The 21491-nt window shown below is 40.7% G+C and overlaps 2 protein-coding genes across 2 annotated transcripts in view; both read right to left on the reverse strand.

Moving 5' to 3' along the window:
• The window catches only part of Br140 (bromodomain-containing protein 140), a 33570-nt gene extending 30453 nt beyond the window's left edge, over nt 1-3117 (reverse strand). The window contains exons 1-3 of the mRNA XM_080281254.1: nt 3055-3117; nt 764-959; nt 298-458 (exon numbers count right to left, since the gene is read on the reverse strand). Coding sequence (XP_080137380.1) covers nt 298-458; nt 764-950 — 348 coding nt within the window. The 5' untranslated portion in view covers nt 951-959; nt 3055-3117. The remainder of the gene's footprint in view (nt 1-297; nt 459-763; nt 960-3054) is intronic.
• Nucleotides 3118-13703: 10586 nt separating this feature from the next.
• On the reverse strand, nt 13704-20596 carry LOC145412161 (uncharacterized). The gene is made up of 7 exons (XM_080282098.1): nt 20303-20596; nt 18866-19798; nt 17078-17263; nt 16238-16492; nt 15631-15864; nt 15050-15207; nt 13704-13830 (listed from the first exon to the last, which is right to left on the reverse strand). Exons 1-7 carry the CDS (start codon nt 20594-20596, stop codon nt 13704-13706), a joined length of 2187 nt encoding a protein of 728 aa, XP_080138224.1.
• Nucleotides 20597-21491: the final 895 nt, after the last annotated feature.

Genomic DNA, 21491 nt, shown 5'->3' on the forward strand with positions numbered 1-21491 from the left:
AGGCGGAAGTGTGAGTCTGTTCCTGAGGGGGCAGTTCCTATACCAATAGCGAAAGTGAGGCCTGGTAGTCTTCCTGCAAATATTTAAGCTACATTTCAAAATAACATAAGAAAAGGGGCTAACTGCAGTAACCCTGCTGGCCCATGCTAGGCAGCTCATGGAAGTGTGGGATTAGTTAGTACATATTTGAGAAAAGAAGACTCATTATAACTTACACTCAGGCTTAATATTAATCTCAAAATCAGTCTCTATATCCCTCCCTCCCTCTCTCTCTCTCTCTCTTAAACATATTATTACCTTGGACAGTATCTCTATGGGGTCATAAACAGACAGCCGCGTCAGTTTGCCGTCCACCTCAAACTCGACGGTCTTCATGTCATGGGAGTAGGGCACCGAGGGCGGCTCTGGCTCCTGTGTTGCCAGTGGGGATGGAGGACGCTTCAGGTTCTTTTTGCGAGCTGAGACATAAAGGAAGAAGAAAGGGCAGCGGGGGTAAGTGTCTGGGGGATGCAAACTCAGCCCTTAACCTGTGATCATCTCAAACTGATCTGCATTAAGCTAAAAGTATTCCTGCCATGATCCACACACAATGGATGCATCAGTTTTTATTTAATTTGATCAAGCACCATAGGGACACTTTGGTAACATACACACAAAATGATACAGGCATATGCAGAAATTTACTTAACCACAATAGCTATGGTACTGGTATACCTTTGGCATTGGTATTAATACATGGAAGTCCTGTAAATCATTAACTAACCTGACTTTGGAGTAACAACTGAAGGTGGGGGATTCTCATGGTCATAGGAAGTCATATGATGCTGGATGCCCCCCAAACTGCGGTACACCTTGCCACACGAGGCATGGGGACACTCGTATGGAGGCTTGGTCATCCGACAGTGGTCCAGGAATTGGTCTATGTCGAAACTCAGACCTAACCGAGGCATCCTGAAGGCCTGTGGTGGTTGGGGGGGGGGGGATTATTACATAAAAACGAGGAGGGAGGACGCGGTGAAATGGCGGAAATCTGTTCACAAGAAGCCACTGCAAAAATGAGACAAGTGGCTATTGATAAATATACACCTTCTGTCCTCAAATCAAGCCTTTCATGTGTACTGGAAAACTATTTGAAATGAATCTGTTAACCACCATTTCACTCTGCATAGTACATAAGAAGCAGCTACAGATAACAGTAAGCAAACTGGCCCATAATAATGTTATCTTGGGGAAACAAGTGATTCTGCTACATATCTCACATATGTGTGAGAGAAAAGGATAAGAACTATCATCAACTGAAATGTAAACACAATGAACTTGTTACTGAAAGGTCATTCTCTGCTTTCTACACTACAGGGCCAGCTAACGAGGTCATGGCCAAGGTGATAATAACCTAGGAACAAATGTTATTGCCGCTGTGGGAGAACATCTGTCAGCAGTCTTAACCCAGCAACACTGGTGGCCAACGGCCTCACCGCTATCCTGGCATGGGGGACTGACAGGCACCTCACCTTGTCGAAGGGTTACCTGAGACTATGCAAGGCAGGGCGGTCTAATACCCTGGAGTGGAAAATCATTTAACATTTAGCTAATGTCACAACTGTACTTCATGCATTATGAGATACTGTACAGTACTTCCTATTTACAATTTACCTGACCTTTTGCTAACACTGAAATTCTATAAAGCTTCCACTGCAAACGCCCTCAAGGGGGAAAGGAATAAGCTCTACTTGTTATAAGGAATTAACTTTAAATTACCAACTCTTTAGATGCAACTGCTATTCTAATTTTGGAAGAAACTGTCCAAACAAGTTTACTGGCAGAACTGAAACTTTAGTGGAATATTTTTCTCAATTACTGAGCACTGAATAGCAAAAAACTACAATAAAAACTGCTAATAATTTGCAAGAGAAGTGTTAAAAAAAAACTGTTAAGTGAAGAGACATACAGTAAACCAAAAACACAAACCACAGCTGTGGCTTCTCCAAAACATTTAGGGGAAAATCCACCTGCATACTAAATCCATATTGGTATGTAAAATCTCTCCTCCATTGATTAAAGTTACTACCCAAACTACTATTAATGGGTCCGAGAGTTGGTTCGTAACAATTCCCTAAGTCCAAATGCACTAACACCTGAGGCCAAATATGTCCATACCACTGGTGAAAACTGGAAAGGCAGACACTACACTATCACAAAAACTGCATCAGTTAGCTTAGGTCCTGCTGGGCTTGGTTTGCTTGTAAAACTAGTGAGGTTCTATAAGTAATACCTTTAAAATTATAAATTCATGTAAATTTTTTAATGAACAACTTTGTTAATGCAGCTATAGTATATACAGGAAAAAAGTAGTAATTATATTCAGAGCAGCAATTCTACACATTCACCCTAATCCTTAATCTTCACCCTAAAACTGCCAACCATACTAATATGCCACGGTATTACAGAGGTAAATACATAAAAGCCCTACTCCAGCCTGGTGGTGGCAAGCATAATTTACAAAGGAAAAAAAATATGACACTATTATAACTGTAAGACTTCTCCCTGATTTTTTCCAATAAAATTAGTGGTAGAAACAGTATAATATAATAAAATGTCAAGGTATTACAGGGGAAATCCACGTCTCACTCCAGTAATAAAATGGCCTGGTGGTTGCAAGCACAACTGCAGGGGTTATTGCACAAAAGTCCCCCAGTCACTGCAATGGGAAAGCGGAGAAGCTGCCATACTACATCTCTTTAATTTTACTTAATTAAATGCTTTACCATGGATCTGTCACCCCCCCAGCTAATAGGTACAACTATTATACAACTATCCTGTTGTACAAGCTATCGGAATTAGTATATATGGACGCAGGACAGATCTAAATTAATGAAAATCCAGTCGCCTCCTGTAAGCACCGAGCAGCTCCCCAAACATCTCCCCAGTCCCGAGCTCCAAGTTCCCCTCTAATTTTCCCTCATATCTCTACTAATATCCCCTCAAATACCCTCCTATGCACACCAAAATATTCCCAAATAAATGAAATGCAAGGCTTGTGCACTGAAAACTCACCTAAATGAAGGGAAGGGTGAAATAAATCAGGTTTTCAAGCAGAGGATCGATGCCACAAGCGACCCACGTCCGCCATTGTACATCAAAACAACTTTTCCCAGGCACCGACCACCAATCAGAGACATGGCGCTAAATTTGAATATCTCTCGCTGTCATATACTGTACCATGATCTATCTTATCTTACTCTCTCTTTCTTTCCTTTCTTATTCTCGCGCTCTTATTTTCCCTTTTTTATCCTTCTGTCTTTTATTTTCTTGTTTCCTCTGTCTATCTCATCTGATCTTTTTCCCTTCTGATTCTCGCTCTTATTTCTTTTTTTGTCCTATCTTTCTCCTTTCCGTTCTTATCCTACCCCTCCATATTCCCTCAGGGCACAGAGGTGGCCACAAGAGAACCGCTTTCATGTCACCCAGCCTTCTGCCATCAGCCTGCCTCTTCTCCAGGTCACAAACACACATAACTCCTCCCTCCATCTCATTTCTTTCTCCCTCCCCCTCATCTTGTCTCTCCCTCTGTCTCATCCTCAGTCTTTCCCTCCCCCTTCACCTTATTCACATACTTTCCTAGCCAGTCTCTCATTCTCCATTCTCTTCACAATCAAACATATCTCAGCTACCAAAACACAAATTTCCCTTGAAGATTTGCAAAACTTTAATCCACTAAGTACAAATATCCCTCACCTCCCTGTCTCTCCCCCCCTCCCACAACAAAAAAGATGGTGGACTGCAGTAAACAGACAACTTCAGCCTGCAGTCCATCAGGTTTACATCTTGATGAACCTGGGGCCGTAACTACTACTACTGTTACTACTACTACTTACTACTATTCAGTATTACTACAGCTACTACTACTACCATTACTACTATTGCTACTTACAACTCCTGCCACTACTATTCAGTACTACCACTATTACTGCTATTACTACTACTATTACAAACACTACCATTAGTACTGCTGCTACTACTACTGCTACTATTACTACAATTTTCACTTGGCTAATTGCCACTGTCAGGGAGAGGGAGATGGGAGTCAGCTTGAAAAACTTACACAGCTTACCTAAACAATGACTAATTTTTGAATTAACCCTCTAATGATTGGGATAAGTCTGGGATTGTATTTTATCTAACTTCATACAACTTAATTTAGCTGAAAATAACATAGGAACCTTCTCCATCCATCCATCATCCAATCCTATGTCGCCCCATGAAAAGCGTAGGGAATCGGGGATAGGCAAGTTGGTCCTGACATTTAAGATGAGAGTGGCCAGCTTCACTCATCTCTCAGCGGCATTATGTGAGCAATAAACCCCAACCATCCCTTGGATATAAGCCTACACAGGCTCAATCTGATTGGAGCACTTTAATTACCGACTAAACCACCGGGCGCCATAATCCGGTTATATGGTTACCACCCAGCGTAGTAAATGGTTTCCTGTTGTACAGGAAACCATTTGGCTTGTCACTCAGTGTAGAGTTACCCATAGGCAGGAGGAAGGGAAAGAATGAAGGAAAGAAAGACAGAAGAGGGAGTGTAAAGCCACCCATAGGCAGAAGAAAGACAAAAGAGTGAAGGAAAGAATGATAGAAGAGGAATGATGGAAGAGAGGAAAGGGCAGACACCTAAAGCAGCACTACATCAAGTGAGTGGATGGTGAGTGCCCCCACCTACCACACAGGAACCTTCTCATGGTCAATAACTCTGTTTTTTATTTCCACTAATGCTACATGATTTTATTCAATTAAAAATAAGCTTAAGAATCTGAGTGTTATGTTATTTTTACTCTAACTTGGACTAAAATTGTCATCTCTCCATCTTTAATGCTGAGTTATAGCAAATGATTAACACTAGAATATGATGGCAGTCACAAAGAAGTGCCATGTTAAGCATGTACAGTAGAGGCACAGTATGTCTTTTCCTCCAATGACCTATATGGAACGGAGCTATTAAGGGATGAAAAGATGGGCTGTCGAGGGTAAAAAAAAAAAAAAAACTACATCATTGCACCATTAACTCATCTGAATGGGACAAATCGTGTTCTATTCCAGTTAATATTTGAATTTTACTAAGCTGAGTCATACGAGCTGGTGTTAAAACTGTCACTATTAACTTTCTCATGGATGGGACAACTCTGGTAAAGGTATTTTCTTCACCTGATGCCAGACAATTTCATTCTACAAAGTCACTAGAGCATCACTGAAGTTGTATTCTGAATAACAACACATCAGCAATAATGCCCAACCACCCCTCCAAGGCAAACCCTTATGGCCTCTGTCTACCTGCGCCATTCATAGATCATCATCATCATCAATGAGAAGTGTGAACATCGGAGACCGAGTTGCGAGAGGCTGACTGAAAAAGACCCGGGATGAGGTCATAGAGTGTGACCTCAGGGATAAGGGAAGGAATAGGGAGGCTGCCAGAGATTGAGCAGCGTGGAGAGCTGCCATTAGTTGACCAAGGCTGATGTATGCAAGTACGTTGGAGCCTTTATAAATGATACAATACGATAAGTGATACGATCATCGTCATCCTGACCTTTTCTCCCACCTGTGCATGGGGTGAGGTAAACATATCACATAGACAAAAATTCAATACAGATTTATTAATAATACACATACAATAATTAAGTACAATACTCCACACTATGCAAACTCACTTATACAAATATCTAGCTAATAAATCTATATATACATCATATAATTAGTCATAAATCATATACTATACACTTTGTTAGGGGGGAAATAGGAAATATGTTACAGGCAAAACACTGGATTAGAATATGTTAATCCATCCTATCTAATTATTATGTATTTTATTCCTGTTGTCTCTAAATGATCTTGTTTTGTTTGCCTTCTGTTTACAAGACTCTTTTCAAATTCATTTTTATTCAGCTAAAAGAATTTCTGAATTATGATTTTCTTAGCTCAGAGGCTGAATTATTATTTTATTCAGCTCAAAAGAGACTAAAGTACAATTTTACACAGCTCATTTTTTTTTTCAAATTATGATTATCTTCAGCTCAAAAGAATATGTTTACCATGTTTATCTACAATTTAGAAAGACTTGATTGTGAGTTTATTCAGCTTGATACCTCACATTATGAAGTTACTACAGCTTAGCGACCTCAAGTTATGATTTTCATCGGCTCTGAGACTTATAATCACAACTTATTCAGCTTAAATGAGATTTCAAATTCAGTTGTATTCAATCAATCAATCATTTCCTGTGGCACCCTCGGGGATGCATAGGGCCTCGATGAACTCACACCACCACTGGGGAAGCACGATATAGACTTCATAAAACCCTTCAAACTAAGACGGGGTCCCTAAATTGAAAAAAAAAAACACAAAAAAATAAATCATTTGGGAACAGCAAGAATAAAATAAAGTAATAAGCTATAGGATTGGATTTGTGTTTACCAATGTCTGCCAATAATAACTTTAAAAATAAATATTTATTATTATAAATATAAGAGGTATAGAACCAAAGATGAGCAGGGATAAAATTAGATAGGAAAAAGGAATGCAAACAAGTCTGTGTGTATATATGCATGTGTGTGTGTGTGTGTGTGTGTGTGTGTGTGTGTAATATCTTTCTAATTATCCATAAAATCAAAGTACATTTTCACTCACTACTCTTCCATTCAGTCCATATATTGTACTTCTCTATTATCCCTCATCAGATGTACAGGACCTGGGCTACCTTACCTTATTTACCACTCCATTAATCTTCTATGCAGTTCATGGTACGCGTACACTTGCTCTCTGTGTGTCAGTGCTGTATGATTCTTTTTAGTTATTCCTTATGGGAAAAATTACCCCCCTTGAGATGTCAGGGCCAAAGGTACACTACTACAGTCCAGTACATTTAGGGGTAGATGACTGACTACTTCCCCTGATGGCATTAAAGGAGCAATCCACTCAAATCCGGACTCAAACCTACCCAAGGCCATCACCACAACATGTGCACTTGTACCACTAGACCACCAGGCACCTAATATCTTAGTCAAATCAACCTAATAATGCAACCTTAAAATCAACCTGCTGTAATATTTTTCATACAAGGAAACTATAGGACTGATATGGTTACTAATTTCCCAATCTATCAACACACAATCATCCATGAATTCTACCCTTACCTGATGTTAGAGAAGTGAGGGAATACTCATATTTGGGAAGGAAAAAATAATTATATGTATTATACTGGGGTAAAAAAAAAAAAAAAAGCATGAGCACTTAATTAAAACATGACTAATAATTCAAACCGGTTCACTTCAGCTAAAATTTGGCCACAGACTATGAATATGGTTATTTTGTATTCTCCTTTTCTTGTTTCTGGAGTCTACCTGCCATCTGGAAAAAGTGGGCAGCTGGAATACAATGATGATGATGATGATGATTGATGATGATGATGATGATGATGATGATACTGGTGGAGGCGAAGGCAAGGATAATTATGGTGATGATGATAAATGAATGATAATACTGGTGGCGGTGCAGGCAAGGATAATCATGATGATGATGATGATGATGATGATGATACTGGTGGTGGTGAAGGCAAGGATAATTATGGTGATGATGATAAATGAATGATAATACTGGCGGTGGTGCAGGCAAGGATAATCATGAAGGTGATGACAATAATGATAATGATGATATAATGATGATGAAGATGAAACACTTAAATCATATCTGTGGTATTTCCCAAAGCTACCCTATCTCTTAGTAATTAAAATATATATCCACAATTATAATACAGTTTTACATAATTCACTACTTTCTTCTCAAGCCATTTCCCACAAAGAGGCTTTATTGATGTGTGTGAATAAGGTGGAGGGGAAATGGGAAGATGAGGACCAAGGATGAGTTGGAGGAAGAGAGGGGGAGAGAGAAGTTGAGGATGAGAGGGGAGGGGGGGAGGAAAATGGAAAGAGGAAGGCCAAGGATGAGTTGGAGGGAGAGCAGTGCAGAGAGAGGCTGAGAATGAGGGGAGGAGGGGGAAATGGAATAAGGAAGACGAAGGATGAGTTGGTGGGAGAGTGGAGGAGGGAGAGGCTGAGGATGTGGGGGAAGGGAAGGGTTGGAGAGGTATATATGAAGATGGCACGATATGGAGGGAGGATAGCCTAGTGGTGGGGGACAAGGCAATGAGAGGGAGATCTGTTCATAGCCACCCCCTCTGGTATTAAGGCATTTGCTATAAATAAATATATATATAGATAAGCTATTGATAAAGATATATACTGTAAACAGATAGGCTATAAATAAAGAGTTATAAATAGACAGACATATAGATAGAATAACTTTCAAAATCATATCTATCAAATGGAAAGAGGACTAAGTTTATTCAGTATTAATCATATTCAGTGAAAATCGAAATCACTCAACTATCCAAAACCAAAACTTCCTGTCACAAGCAACCTCACTGACACCTAAAGAAAGTCTCAGTACAGAACTAGGTATTGTTTCATAAATTTCAACCATACTGCACTACCTAGACACACCGCTAACCTACACTATTAAACTACATATATTTCTAGTGGTACGAAGGCAAAAGTCTGAAAATATGGAACAAATGTGTGAGAACAACTGAATGAAATGCTGGTCTTACTATTCTTTCAATGCCAGGCTCATCTCAATGTGAACCCACTGAACTGCAGGAAACTGACCACTTTAGCTGGAAACTCCCTGAGATTTTATTAATTTATTCATTTGAGGTTAAGTTGAAGGACTGTTTCTGCTGTAGTACTGAGACATGCAAGTAGAATTGTTACATGGGTGGACAACTGTGTTCCCAGATGTACCTGTAGGCTATACATATGAATGTATGTGTATATAGTGTAATAAAAATTGTATTCCAAGATTGCACCAGTAGGCTATATGGTGCATGTACGTGTGTAGAGTGTACTGTATATCTCCGAGGATGTACAAATAGAGTATATGTGTAGTGAACATAGTCTGTGCTAGTGATATGTTCTTAGTTTGAACATACACTACAAAGACATTTTCTCATCATTACCAGCCCAACATTCCACAAATAACTTCCAGAATTAGACTGGGAGGAGGAAGAAGGACATAGTAATATCAGTATTGCATGTGCTATTATACGTGTTTAAATGAAGTGATTGTGGTATGTGTATGTACGTGGCACCTGAGTATGTAACAGAAGTTTAGGTTGTCCAGCTATCGTCAATTCATTCCTGCTCCATTAGTGTAAGTGTCATGAGAAATGCTACTAAGTCCATATAGGTAAAGCAAAAAGAGCAGTCACTTCCCTATGACAAGCTGCATGATGTTGTTGTGGCCCCAGGCTCATATGAACACGAGCCTGGTGGACTGCTGACTGAAGCTGCCCTTCTCCTGCAGCCCATCACCTTCTCAAGGGACAAGGAGAGGGCTAAGAGATGTTTGTATAACCTGGCAGTGGAGCTGGCTGGTTATATTGGTGCCACTGTGCATGGCATCCCAAAGAAATCATTAAGAAAAGAAGAAGAGATAATTGTCTGTGAATTGGGTGGCAGTTTACTAAATTACAGACCTGATGGGGAGAAAACAAACAGATGTAAGCAGTGTGTTTCCAAAACTGCATTAAAAATGTATTTGATGAAATGGAAGAACTAATTTCTGATGAAATCAATAATTTGGAAGGAAAGACAATCACAGTAATATCATAATCAGTGTAGGTATTTTTCTCAAAAAATGTGGAAGATAATCTCCCACAGACCAACTAAAACAAATGTTATCTATCTATCTATCTATCTACCTACCTACCTATCCATAGTCAGATGCCTTAATCCTGGAAGTGATGGCCACAAATGAATCACCTCCATGTCACCCTGTCTTGTCATCAGGCTTCCCTCTCTCCAACTCACATTACTCCTAATCAAATACCTGTCCATCCCATCCCTCCATCTCATCCTCTGTCTCCCCCCTCCCCCTCCCTCTCCCTAGAGCAGGTGATGTAGCAGTAGAAGTAGATTCAAAAGAAATCAACAATCTGGAATGAAAAAGAGGCAAAAAAACATGATAATAACTGTGGATATTCTTCTCTGATAACGAGAAAGATATTCTCTCACACACCATTGGCAAGAAACGCTGACCCATCAAAATATCTCACTTCAACCAAACACTATGTAGACATATTTTGTCATTCTATCCATCCATCCATTCATCCAATCCCTTATTGCTCTGTCTGGAGTGTATGGGCTTGGGGCTGGGCTAATCTGCCAGTACACAAACTTTTATCATCACCATCCAGACCTCTTTTCCCACTTAAGGATGGGGTGAGGTGGTAACTTTTAAAAAGATAAAAAGAAGTAGGAACAGCTGATAAATTTCAATGCACTACCTATCACTCTTCCTTGACTAAAAGCACAATTCAATTATCAATACAGTATTTGTCAACTCCATGCCACTCTAGCCTGACCAAAATTCAATTCTCTGACATAATGGCAACCTACTTACAGATTAAAAGGCTGACAAGATGTACACCTGTAATGTGAAATGTATAAAAGGGGGATTAAACAATAGCGTAATACTATGCTCTCTGTCTGATAAGGATTATACTGGGTGATCTGAACAACACAGGAGACTTGGGGTTCATTCTCTGATGTCTTTAGGGAATGGTCTCTCATTAAGGAATGATCTTTGACTTTAGGGAATGATCTTTGTGTTTAGGAAATGCTCTTTGACTCTCTTAATGATCTTTGATCCTCTTTAACTCTTTTTAGGGAATGGTCTTTGATGCTCTCTAACTCTCTTTAGGGAATGATCTTTGACTCTCTGGCTCTCTTTAGGGAATGATCTTTGACTCTCTTCTGGGAATGATAACTGACTCTCTTTAGGGAATGCTCTGATTCACTAATAGGGGCTTCTCTCACAGGTCTCTCTAACCACCCAATATAAATCCACTTGTCAGTATGAAACATTCAAAACACCGTGATAAAAAACACCTCTTCAAAGGATATCATCACCATCAATCATTATCACCATCATCATCAAATTATTATGCTTAGACATTCATATCACTTTAATATCAATACAGCTCCATCAATAACATGTATACTGAGGTGTAATGTGAAAAATAAATCACTCATAAAAAGACACTACACATTTTTCAAAGCCACTAGTACAACCAGATGCACAGTTACAATTCTGAACATATAATGGTATCACAAATCCTACACTACCTCCTTCAAGATGTGCTACCTCCTTCAAGATGTACTACTTCCTTCAAGATGTACTACTTCCTTCAAGATGTACTAACTCCATCTGGGGCATCCTAACCACTACACCTAAAAATCTGGAACCAAATTTAAAAATCATATAATTCTGTGTTGCATATAAAGTAAAAACTGCCTACTTGTGACTCCTCCTCAGCAAAGATATATCAGTACAGTAGTGATGCAAGACTTTTAGACATCAATGTGTAGCGTGTCCTTGAATGTGAGGCCTGGGGGGGGCTAGGTTTATGATGGAAGAGTTGAGAGGAAGGATGGGACTGGAGTGTTAATCAAATCAGTCAGGAATATGATCATCCTATTCCAGCTCATCTTTGGCAACAAAACCTTCTTAAAATGTAAAAGTGAATTAAGCTAAGCAGGAAAATAAAGACTTACTACTACTGTATACTATCTCTAGTTCATTAAAAGAGTAACCTAATTGGTATGGTGGTTAGGGTGACCCAGTGGGAGTGATGGCCATGCGTGGGTCCAATCCCTATAAGGTGACTGGAGGAGTGCCAGTAACACAATGCCATCAAGGGAATGACACAGAGGGATGGCGTAGAGAGGTATATGAGAGAGGTGAGTATAAGTTGAGGGGTGGGCAGCAAAATGGCAGTGGATAAGGCAACATGGAGGCAATTTGTTGGTGGCCACCCCTGACAGGATTAAGACATCTGGGTATAGATAGATCGATATAGACAGATAGGTGGATAGACAGATAGAAGGGAATACGCTGGTCATCTACTGAACTATTTTATCCCAACCTCAGGACCCTACACCTCAAAGGGGGTAACAGGGGAATAAATGGTAATCCCCGACCTCATTTCATCCAGTTTAGGATGTAATGGCTCGAGTATGCATAAGGGTAGATGACCAGTATGCATAAGGGTAGATGACCAGTATGCATAAGGTTACATTACCAGTATGCATAAGGTTAGATGACCAGTATGCATAAGGGTAGATGACCAGTATGCATAAGGGTAGATGACCAGTATGCATAAGGGTAGATGACCAGTATGCATAAGGTTAGATGACCAGTATGCATAAGGGTAGATGACCAGTATGCATAAGGTTAGATGACCAGGCCACTTCCCTTGGTGGCATTACGTTACTGGAACTCCTCCAGCCACCTGGCGGGGCTCTAGCTTACCCACAGCCATCCCTCCGATTGGGCTGCCCTAACCACTACACCACCAAGGTCTTGCCCAACTAGTAATTATGATATGTGTTATAAATTATGACACTTACAATCATCACTACTGTACTAAATTATCTGCAAATGAGGACACACAGGAAGCAAGAACTAATATAGAGGGATTAAACTCTCTGACTACACTTCCTGTATACAGTATAGGGTGTACCACGAGACTCTGGAATAATTCTGGAAGCGATCGTCACTAATTTTGAGTTTTAAAAGATATTAACATGAGCCTGACTCTTAACCTTCTCAGATATACAATTACTGACGCCCTTATGGTGATCATCTTTGCCCATAAGGTCATCAGTAACTGTAATAAGTTTCTAAATATTTTTTAACTCAAAATTAGCCCTACAATAACCACCTGAAATTTCTTTCTAAAAATCTCAAGGAACACCCAGCACAGAATGCATTATCTGTTTTAATAATTATATTACTCCACATCCAATAATACTTAATGTTACCCAAATGGAATGCATATTTTAAATCATGGAAATATTCAAAATTGTCACATCTGAGAATATCCACTATTATCTTAGACAAATGCATTGTAACTTTATGCATACAGAGCGTTTGTAAAGCCATAATGCAACTGAATATGTTCTCTCCCTCATTCACGCATGCAATGAGGCAGACACATTTATATGCATGCTTGCATATGCTTGTGCGCACACACATATCACTTCTACTGCACATAGACTTTTCTAACACTCTGTATAGAAGGAACTGGATTAGGTTAACTCTCCATTACAGTGATGAACAAAGACATATGATGAAAGGGAGAGTATGAACACCATATCTCATCCGACTATCCAATGAAGTCATTAAAAAAATGTGTTTAACCCAATGGATCATTTAATCTGTATCTCAGAGATATCCGTGTGGTCTGGTAAGAGCTAAAAATCTAGGCTGGTTCCATATTAGGTTACTTAATAGCCTTCAACCTGATGATATAATTTTCATTTTATTCTTGATACCAAAAGATGCTTTTACTCAGTTCAGGAGACTTCCGAACTGGAGGGTTACATACAGCCCTCAATGACCCCTTCATTATCAGGGTCTGAATCAAACCATAAGGAGTATGCAAGAATAAAACAAATAATACATCATCGGTGTGAATGGGTTAAGTGAGGACTGACTGTAGTGTAATGGTGTCAGATATCTGACTGTCACAGCATCTGACTGCCAGACAACTGACTGTTAAGTGTGACTATTGTGCTGTGGTGTCAGACGTAGGGTTCGGTCCAGTAGCGGCAGCCCCCAGCACCGGGACTCTCCTCCAGTGTGGACAATGTGGTGAATGCCGCACGAAGCTTGTTGCGGTGCTTCACATCACGAGGCTTCACCACAGACCTGTCGCATAAATATGTTTATATATAGATATATTTTTTTTCAGTTCACAGAAAAAGGACTAAAGGCTTACACACATCACAAGACTCCAAGAGACCTGTCACAAAAACATAAATATTTTTTCAGTTCACACAGAAAGGACTACAGACTTAAAACCTGCAACACATGTCCTACTCAAGAAACTTCACAGATGAGAGGTGGTTACAAATTGAGAAAGACTTCCAGAGCAGAGCAGAAAAAGGATAAATGTACTTTATGGAAAGACAGGTGTTATGTGCCTACTTTTACTTGGTAGAAATACTGGCAGGACAATAATAATAATGATAATAATAACAAAGCAGAGTCTAGAGTAGTATAAAAAAAAAATACCTGTAAAGAGAAAGTAAGTTATATACTGTATTCACTGAAGACACTAATAATAAAAAAACTACATTCAGTGAGAAGGGAGCAGCTGATGAGATAAAAAGCCTTTGACTCTACCTTACATGTATTTAGAAGTGTTGTATGTGCACACTCCCATCACACTGAGGAGACTAACACGTCCACTTGGTTAATTATCAATAAACAATGTACCGGCGATTCACGTAGTCATTCAAATAAAAATAGTGTCTGTGTAAAAATAATATACAATAAGCTACACTAACTAAAAATTCCTAAGTCTCATTTTAGCCCATTCATGCATTACCTTTAATTTTTTAGGATATACAGTACAACAAATTATTTTACGATTATTGCTGAGGCAGAGGTGCTGTGAAATCCCATGGCATATTATACATTAACCTGCTCATGTAAATATTTATATCCTTTTAATATTGATATACAGTAGTTTCCATGTATAAGATACAAAAACATACTACTTCTCCTCCTCCCCCCCAGATGAACAGAGGAGGGAAAAACAAATGAAATACAGTATACACTAGTAATAAACAAGTGAGTTGGCAGAGGGTTAATGCCCCTCTCCACAGAACAACTAATTCAAAAGTCAAATGGCCACCCCTTATGGGATTATGGCATCTGGCTATAGATAGATAGATAGATAGACAGAAAATCAATGCACCAGGCTGCAGGTGTCCTCCATTTACACAAACACACACACAAAAGTGAAGAAGTATTACGTTATTTCCAATGCCACTCAAGTCTGTGACCAACAGCCTATAGTCCACCACGTTCAAATAAAGACAAACCCTGGACAACAACAACAGCAACAAAAACTCAGCCTTACCGATGGTTTGAGAACATGCGTGTGGGGGTGAGGATGGACTTCTGACTTAACCCTGTGGCCTCTAAAAATTTCTCATACTGTCCATTGGCCGACGGTGTGGATGTGCCCGTGTTTGCAGTAACTTCATATTGACTGTTTTCACTGTGTTTATTGTCCAGCTGTAAGAGAGATTAGGATTGGTGCATCATCATCATCATCATCACTACCACTATCATCACCAACATTAGTATACCATCATCATCATCATTATCACTACCACTGTCACTAACTCCACCATCATTATTATTTTCATCATACTGATTGTTTCCACTCAGTTTACTATTATATACAAAATATATATCTCTCTCTCCTCTCACTCCTCTTTTCAGGTCAATTTGGCTCCTAAGTCAATTCATTCCTTGTCATTTCATCACAAGTAACATGACCTAATTTAACTTAGCATAATTATGTAACTAAACTCAACCTAAAATAACCTAACTTAATCTAATCTTGCCTATAATAACTATAATGGCTAGAAGATGGATGGGTTTTGGGGGCTTGATTAGTCTGTTAACACTCTCCCTCCCTCCACTCTCTCTCACCTTAGTCTCCGCTCCATCTCCACACCTCCTTTGCTCAGACAAGGGCAGATTCTCCTTTCCTCTACCTCTCTCCACGTCCCCCTCTCCCTCCCGCTCCTCCTCCTCCAGTTCGAGGGAGTCCAGAGTAAACTCCTCAAAATTCTGTGTCATGTGGTCACCATCGGATTCCATGATGAGGTTGATGTTGTGGCGAGACCGAGGTACATTCATGACTGCTCGCATACTCTCAGACAGCTGTGGAATGAGACAAAATAAATATATATCATCATCATCATCATCATCATCATCCTGACATTTAATTTCCACAGAACCACATACATGACAACAAAGGGTTAAGGTGAAGACTGAGATAACTAGACACCAGAACTGTTTATTTTATTATATTCACACATACACTACATGGGATACAAATTTAATAGAGATGGTATGCTTGCTGCAGACTGAGTAAAATTCAACATTAGATAAGAGAGACATCACAAAACTGGAATTACACACATGCACACAAGGAGCAACGTGTACTGTCAACCAAGAACCAAGGCTGATCATGGCAATCCATGGGTTAAGTAAGGACTCTACTCTACCCCATCATGTTCCTTCCACTACTCACCAAGTCATTCTCAGAACCACTGGTGTTCGGTGAATCCAGGTTGGTTTCCAGAAGCTTTCCCTCTGCACTGGTGTTTGGAGAGGACCGGCAACTACTGTGGCTTTTGTCAGAGTCCGGGTACTCCTTTTCCTCCTCCTTCTTCTCTTCCCTCTCCATCTCCTTCTCCCCCTCCTCTTCCTCCTCCATCTCCTTAACCAGCAAACCAGACGAGAACTCAACATTGGAGTAGATGTGCTGGTCATCTGGGATATCCACCTGAGGCCACGAAACAAGGCAATGATCAAACTTGCTTACTGTCAGTCAAAATTCAGTAGAACCCAAAGCCAAATATTGTAACCTTATGCTTTATAAGTTGTTCCAGCACAGTGGTAATATGTATCAAAAGAGCTCCACCAAACAGTACTGCTATCTGAGTTAAAAAAGGCTTTGTAGGGGGAGATAAAATACAGTAATACTGGATGTACAGGACTGTATACAGCATTTTATGATGATTACTCTTAAAAAGGCTGCACTTAAAGTTTCTCAAACTCACACACCTTCCTCATTCTCTCATACACTCCACTTCTTCGTCCCATTCTTTCTTCAATGTACTGTTCCACTCTCTTCTTCATATCTTTGAAAGTTCATAATGTGGTAGCAAATTTAAGAAGTTATAGTAACTGGCAATCCCACTTTCATCCTTCAGGAGCCTTCAAGTGTTGTAATCGAGAACAGTTAAGGATGGGAGACACATTGAAGCCAGACAAAATGTATACATGAATTCTGATGATCTAAATATTGACTCATAGAAGTATTCTCAATGGATGTACAGCTAAACCAAACAATCCATACAATACCCACCCAGTTATTACAATCAGATGTTTCCTTGACGGCTCTGAGTATGACATAATTATCCTCCTCCTCGTCATCATCCTTGCCACTGCTGTGTCGGTATTTGGGTGAGCCACCATAGCCTCCCTGAGTCACAACCTGCACATTCTCATACTCGTGGTCACTGATGGCATCACTGTTGTACCCACTCGTTACCTGGGGATGAAAATTAAATGTACAGACAGAGACACAAATATTTTCCCAAGTGTAGATGGTCCATTATGACAAGTGGGAATGCTGAGTGGGAGCGAGACACAGGTTAGAGCTTGAATTCTCTATTTTCTCTAATGCTTTGGGCTACAGAGAACACAGACTCTCTTAAGATGGGTTCCTGGTAGCCAGAAACATTTGAGAAAACAAAGAATTCAAGCTCTACCCTATGTCTCTCTCCCACCCCACATATCTTCCCAAAGTCTGATAAATACATAGTGAAAAAATCAAACCATCTGAAACTTGCCCTAATAAAGGCAGGGTTTTCACTGCATTTTGCCAGCTGTAAACTTTCTTCAGATGGAGCTGGTAGGATAGCTGTTTCTCTGCCTGTACAGTCAAATACAAAAGTCTGTTTCTCCTGCCTCTCTCATCGCTGGAGCCACAGATGCATAAGTGAGATGCACTGCAATTGACTATTGGTGCATATTATCACCCACAGATGAATAAGAATTTGCACCTCGGCCCACAACGACACATTTAAGCATTTATGGACCTAAAGATGAGTGAGAGGCATGGGAGACAAATGGACTCCTGTGTCTGACTCTACTCTTCCTTCTGGAGTCAACGGGATACCTCTTTATGGTGGCACCAACTCCCAGGGGATCTCCTGGGAACCAAAACAGTCCCAACTATCCCATCTGGGTGGAATGTGGTGTCCTGGCACTGCTGCTGTCACAGGACACCTCACTCACCAGAAGTGCAGCAGTCAGGGTGCTGATCTCCTCACTGGTGATCCGGTGTGGGCAATCAGTTTCCCCCGCTCCGCGGGTGTTCTGCCTCAGTGACACAATGCATAACCCAACAACAATACCAACTTTTTCTATTCTACCTTGATCAAAATCTGCTGTCACTATACCTTGAAAAGCTGAGCTGTTACAACACAGTTACACTAGAATATAATGCTAGTCACATAGAAGTGCTATGGAAAAAAGATATAATCACAGCACTGTCTTATTCTGCCACTAAGCTATGTGAAATAAACTAAAGGAGTAAGGAAATCTATGCCATATTAATTTGACACAATTACAGTACAGGACAATATCCTAGTTAAGTATGTGCTAGCTTTGTTAACACCTTATGTTATACTGATTTTATATAAAATTACACAAAAAGCAGAACCCACAAAACATGATGCTAATACAGTACACCTAGATATACATCAACATACCTCCTGCTCTTGTATGTTTAAACCTGGAATACATAAACTAGGATATTCCTGGATAAAGGCAGTCAGGGAAACAAACAAATCCAGAGAAACATAATCATCATCCAAGCTCTTTTTCCCACCCAAATGTGGTAGAGGTGGGGAGAGGTAAGTTCCAGGAAGCAAGGAAGGAGGGGGGGGGGTGATAATGGAAGAATTAATCAAAATGCCCGATGAAATGGACCACACACTTATTCACTCTTCATTCAAGCCCCAAGAATTCTGGCTACAGAGAAACAAGAAATTATTTTTACAATGAACTTTTACAGATTACATTAAGCTGAGTTGTCTGTAATATGACCCTACATACACAGACGGCTGCCTGTTTATCTCTGTCTCACCTCATATTCATCCATAATGTAAGATTTGGTGGAGTTGTCATCGTGCCTTGTCGAGTCCGAGCACGAATCACTTGACGTCTGGCTGTTGTGGTTTGCCAGGTTCTGTGAGCTGAATCCTTCCTCAAATTGCCGCGCTAGCCGGATGACACGTGGCGTAGCCGGCTTTAGTGTTGCTTCAGGGGATGAGGGTTCGCTGCTTCCTGAACCCCCAGTTGTTGTGGCATCAGATTCTTCTTCTAAAAGCCTGCTGATGGTTGAGACTATCGAGCACTGTTTCCCACCGTAGGTGCGAATCAACTGCTGACCTTTCTGACTCAGCTGCTGACCTCTGCCCATCCGGTTGGCAACCCGTGGCTTCTCAGCGATGGGGGGCTTGTGCAGGACACGATCTGTTGTTGCACGGATGTATGCAACATTAGGGTTGACAGATCCCGGGGGAGGTAGGCTGCCGGTGCTTTGGCTGGTGTGGAAATGTGTCTGTTGCGGCTTCACGAAATTTGCGTCACCACTGCAGTTGATCAGTTCCGAGACGCTGGTACCCACACGGATGACTCTAGATGCTGATTTCCGTGTGGACTGTGAATTCTTTGAACCTGGGGGGGACTGACTGCACATTTTTTCAACTCCTTCTTCCGTGGACTCGACCCGGCTGATCTTGAGTCTGGGTTCTCGATTCTCCACGTCCCCTGCCTCAAAACACATCTCACTGAATTTCTTAAGCTTGTTGATCAGCCGACGGTTGTCCCGGCGCAAACGGTCGATCTCTTGCCTCTGCGCTGCTATGACATGATCCCGCTGAGCTAGCTGGCCCACGATGCCCTTCTGTTCTCTCCGTAACTGTGCTTCCAACAGCAGTAGTTGGCTGATTACTGCCTGGAGTTGGGAGTCCTTCTGTCTCTTCAGTTTTGATATCACTCTGCTGCTCTCTTGAACCTGCAATAATAAAGGAGACAGTTTAGATCATCCAAATCTCTTTTCCCCACATAAGGATGAATGCATGCAGATTTAATTCAATGGAAAATAAAACAAAACTTTAAAGAGAAAAATTTGATTACCATGTTAACTTACACAGCAGGAAAGAAATTTTTGCTCAACTTTACTTTGTTTTGTTTTCATAACAGAAGAGGAACTGTAAAAAAATAAAAACAAAATGAAACACAATTTTGTTTCATCTGCAAATAAACACAAAAAACACCTCTGTAGTTTTCATCAGCTTGCTGTGGCGACAAATTGTACAGTACTGTATTAACTTCCAGCCTTTGACAACAATAAAAAGCAACTTTGGTGACCAGAAGATATCCCAGACCCAGACAGTGTTGAGGGGAAGGACAGAAGAAATATCATAAACAGGGGTTAAAGGAAATGGAAAAACCCAGGCCAGAGTGTGTACAGTATATCATAATGATTTAACTTTGGGTTTAAAGGTAATGCCTTTACCTTATTCTGATAGACAGCCAATAAATGAGCCATCTTGGAGTATGTGAGCTGATCCACCAACACGCGCTGACTCTGCTGATACGCTGACTGGGTACGTTCTTGTGTCGCCTGAGGCTGAGGTTGTGTCATCTGCTCATCGTCATCCAGCCTGTCCATTTCCGCCACCAGTGTCTCGGTGTCAGTGTCGGCATCTCTGCCGGTGACAACCGCCGCCGCTGCCAATGTCGCTGCCATGGTTGCCACGGCAACAGTCTGGTGCCGCTCCTGCTCAGGTTCCTCACCTGTCATTGTCATCTGAAATGGAACGACACAGACCTATAGACACTGCCACAGTGCTTCATGTACTGTATGAAGGTAGTATAATTACATGTGTTACAGGGCAGTCAGTTTGTTTTAATTTGACAAAAATCACTCACCATTTCAGCTCAGCTGACCATCAGGTGTAGTCAGACTGAAGGGTTGACTTGACTAGTAACCAAGGAGACTCACACCTGTGCCATTACTAAGCCTCATCAAATTTCATGCAACCATAACTTCCTATTTAGTCACAGGAGTGGCTCAGTTCTGTCAGATGAAAACTGACAGACTACTGTTGCAACTATTTTGTATCAAATTTGCCATATTTCCTACATGAATTTCTTACTGAATAAAATTGTTTGCAGAGAGAGAACAGAACACAGGGTACGAGGAACACAGACTGGGAGGAACACAGAGTAGGAGGAACACAGAGTAGGAGGAACACAGAGTAGGAGGAACACAGGGAAGGAGGAACACAGGGCAGGAGGAATAGAGGGAGACACAGGGGGCAGGAACCATGAGGCAGGAAGTGACTGAGACAGAGAGGAGCGGCCTGGAGCAGAATTAACAAGCAGATACCTGTCATTACCTGATTCATCCCTTCACTTAGACACAATTCTTTACTGAATATAAATGCTGGATTTTTATCTGACAGAGCTGGCCAACTCACTACCAAAATACTGTCATGGTGATGGGAAATTTGATGACCTTTAAGCTATCAGGTAGGAATGAATCTCCTTGGTTACTAATCAAAATTTATCCTACAAATGGCCCTTCCCCTTCCCCTTCCCCCTCCCTATTTATGAATAGCTGACTACGCCACTGATACCAAAGGCATCTCAATGTCCTCCTGTATGTCACTAATTTAGCTATGTCTCTATTAAATCACTAT

Source organism: Coenobita brevimanus, chromosome 11, assembly GCF_032717465.1.
Source record: "Coenobita brevimanus isolate Jiangsu-jjx chromosome 11, ASM3271746v2, whole genome shotgun sequence".
Lineage (NCBI taxonomy): Eukaryota > Metazoa > Arthropoda > Malacostraca > Decapoda > Coenobitidae > Coenobita > Coenobita brevimanus.

What these genes read in the sequence shown, in the direction of transcription:
- LOC145412161 (XM_080282098.1), bottom strand. Translation starts at nt 20,596, where the DNA reads ATGACAATGACAGGTGAGGAACCTGAGCAGGAGCGGCACCAGACTGTT. An exon ending in CATCTGATTGTAATAACTGG is followed by an intron (nt 16,493 to 17,077) that starts GTGGGTATTGTA and finishes TCGTGGCCTCAG; the next exon opens with GTGGATATCCCAGATGACCA. An exon ending in GAGATGGAGCGGAGACTAAG is followed by an intron (nt 15,208 to 15,630) that starts GTGAGAGAGAGT and finishes TCTCTCTTACAG; the next exon opens with CTGGACAATAAACACAGTGA.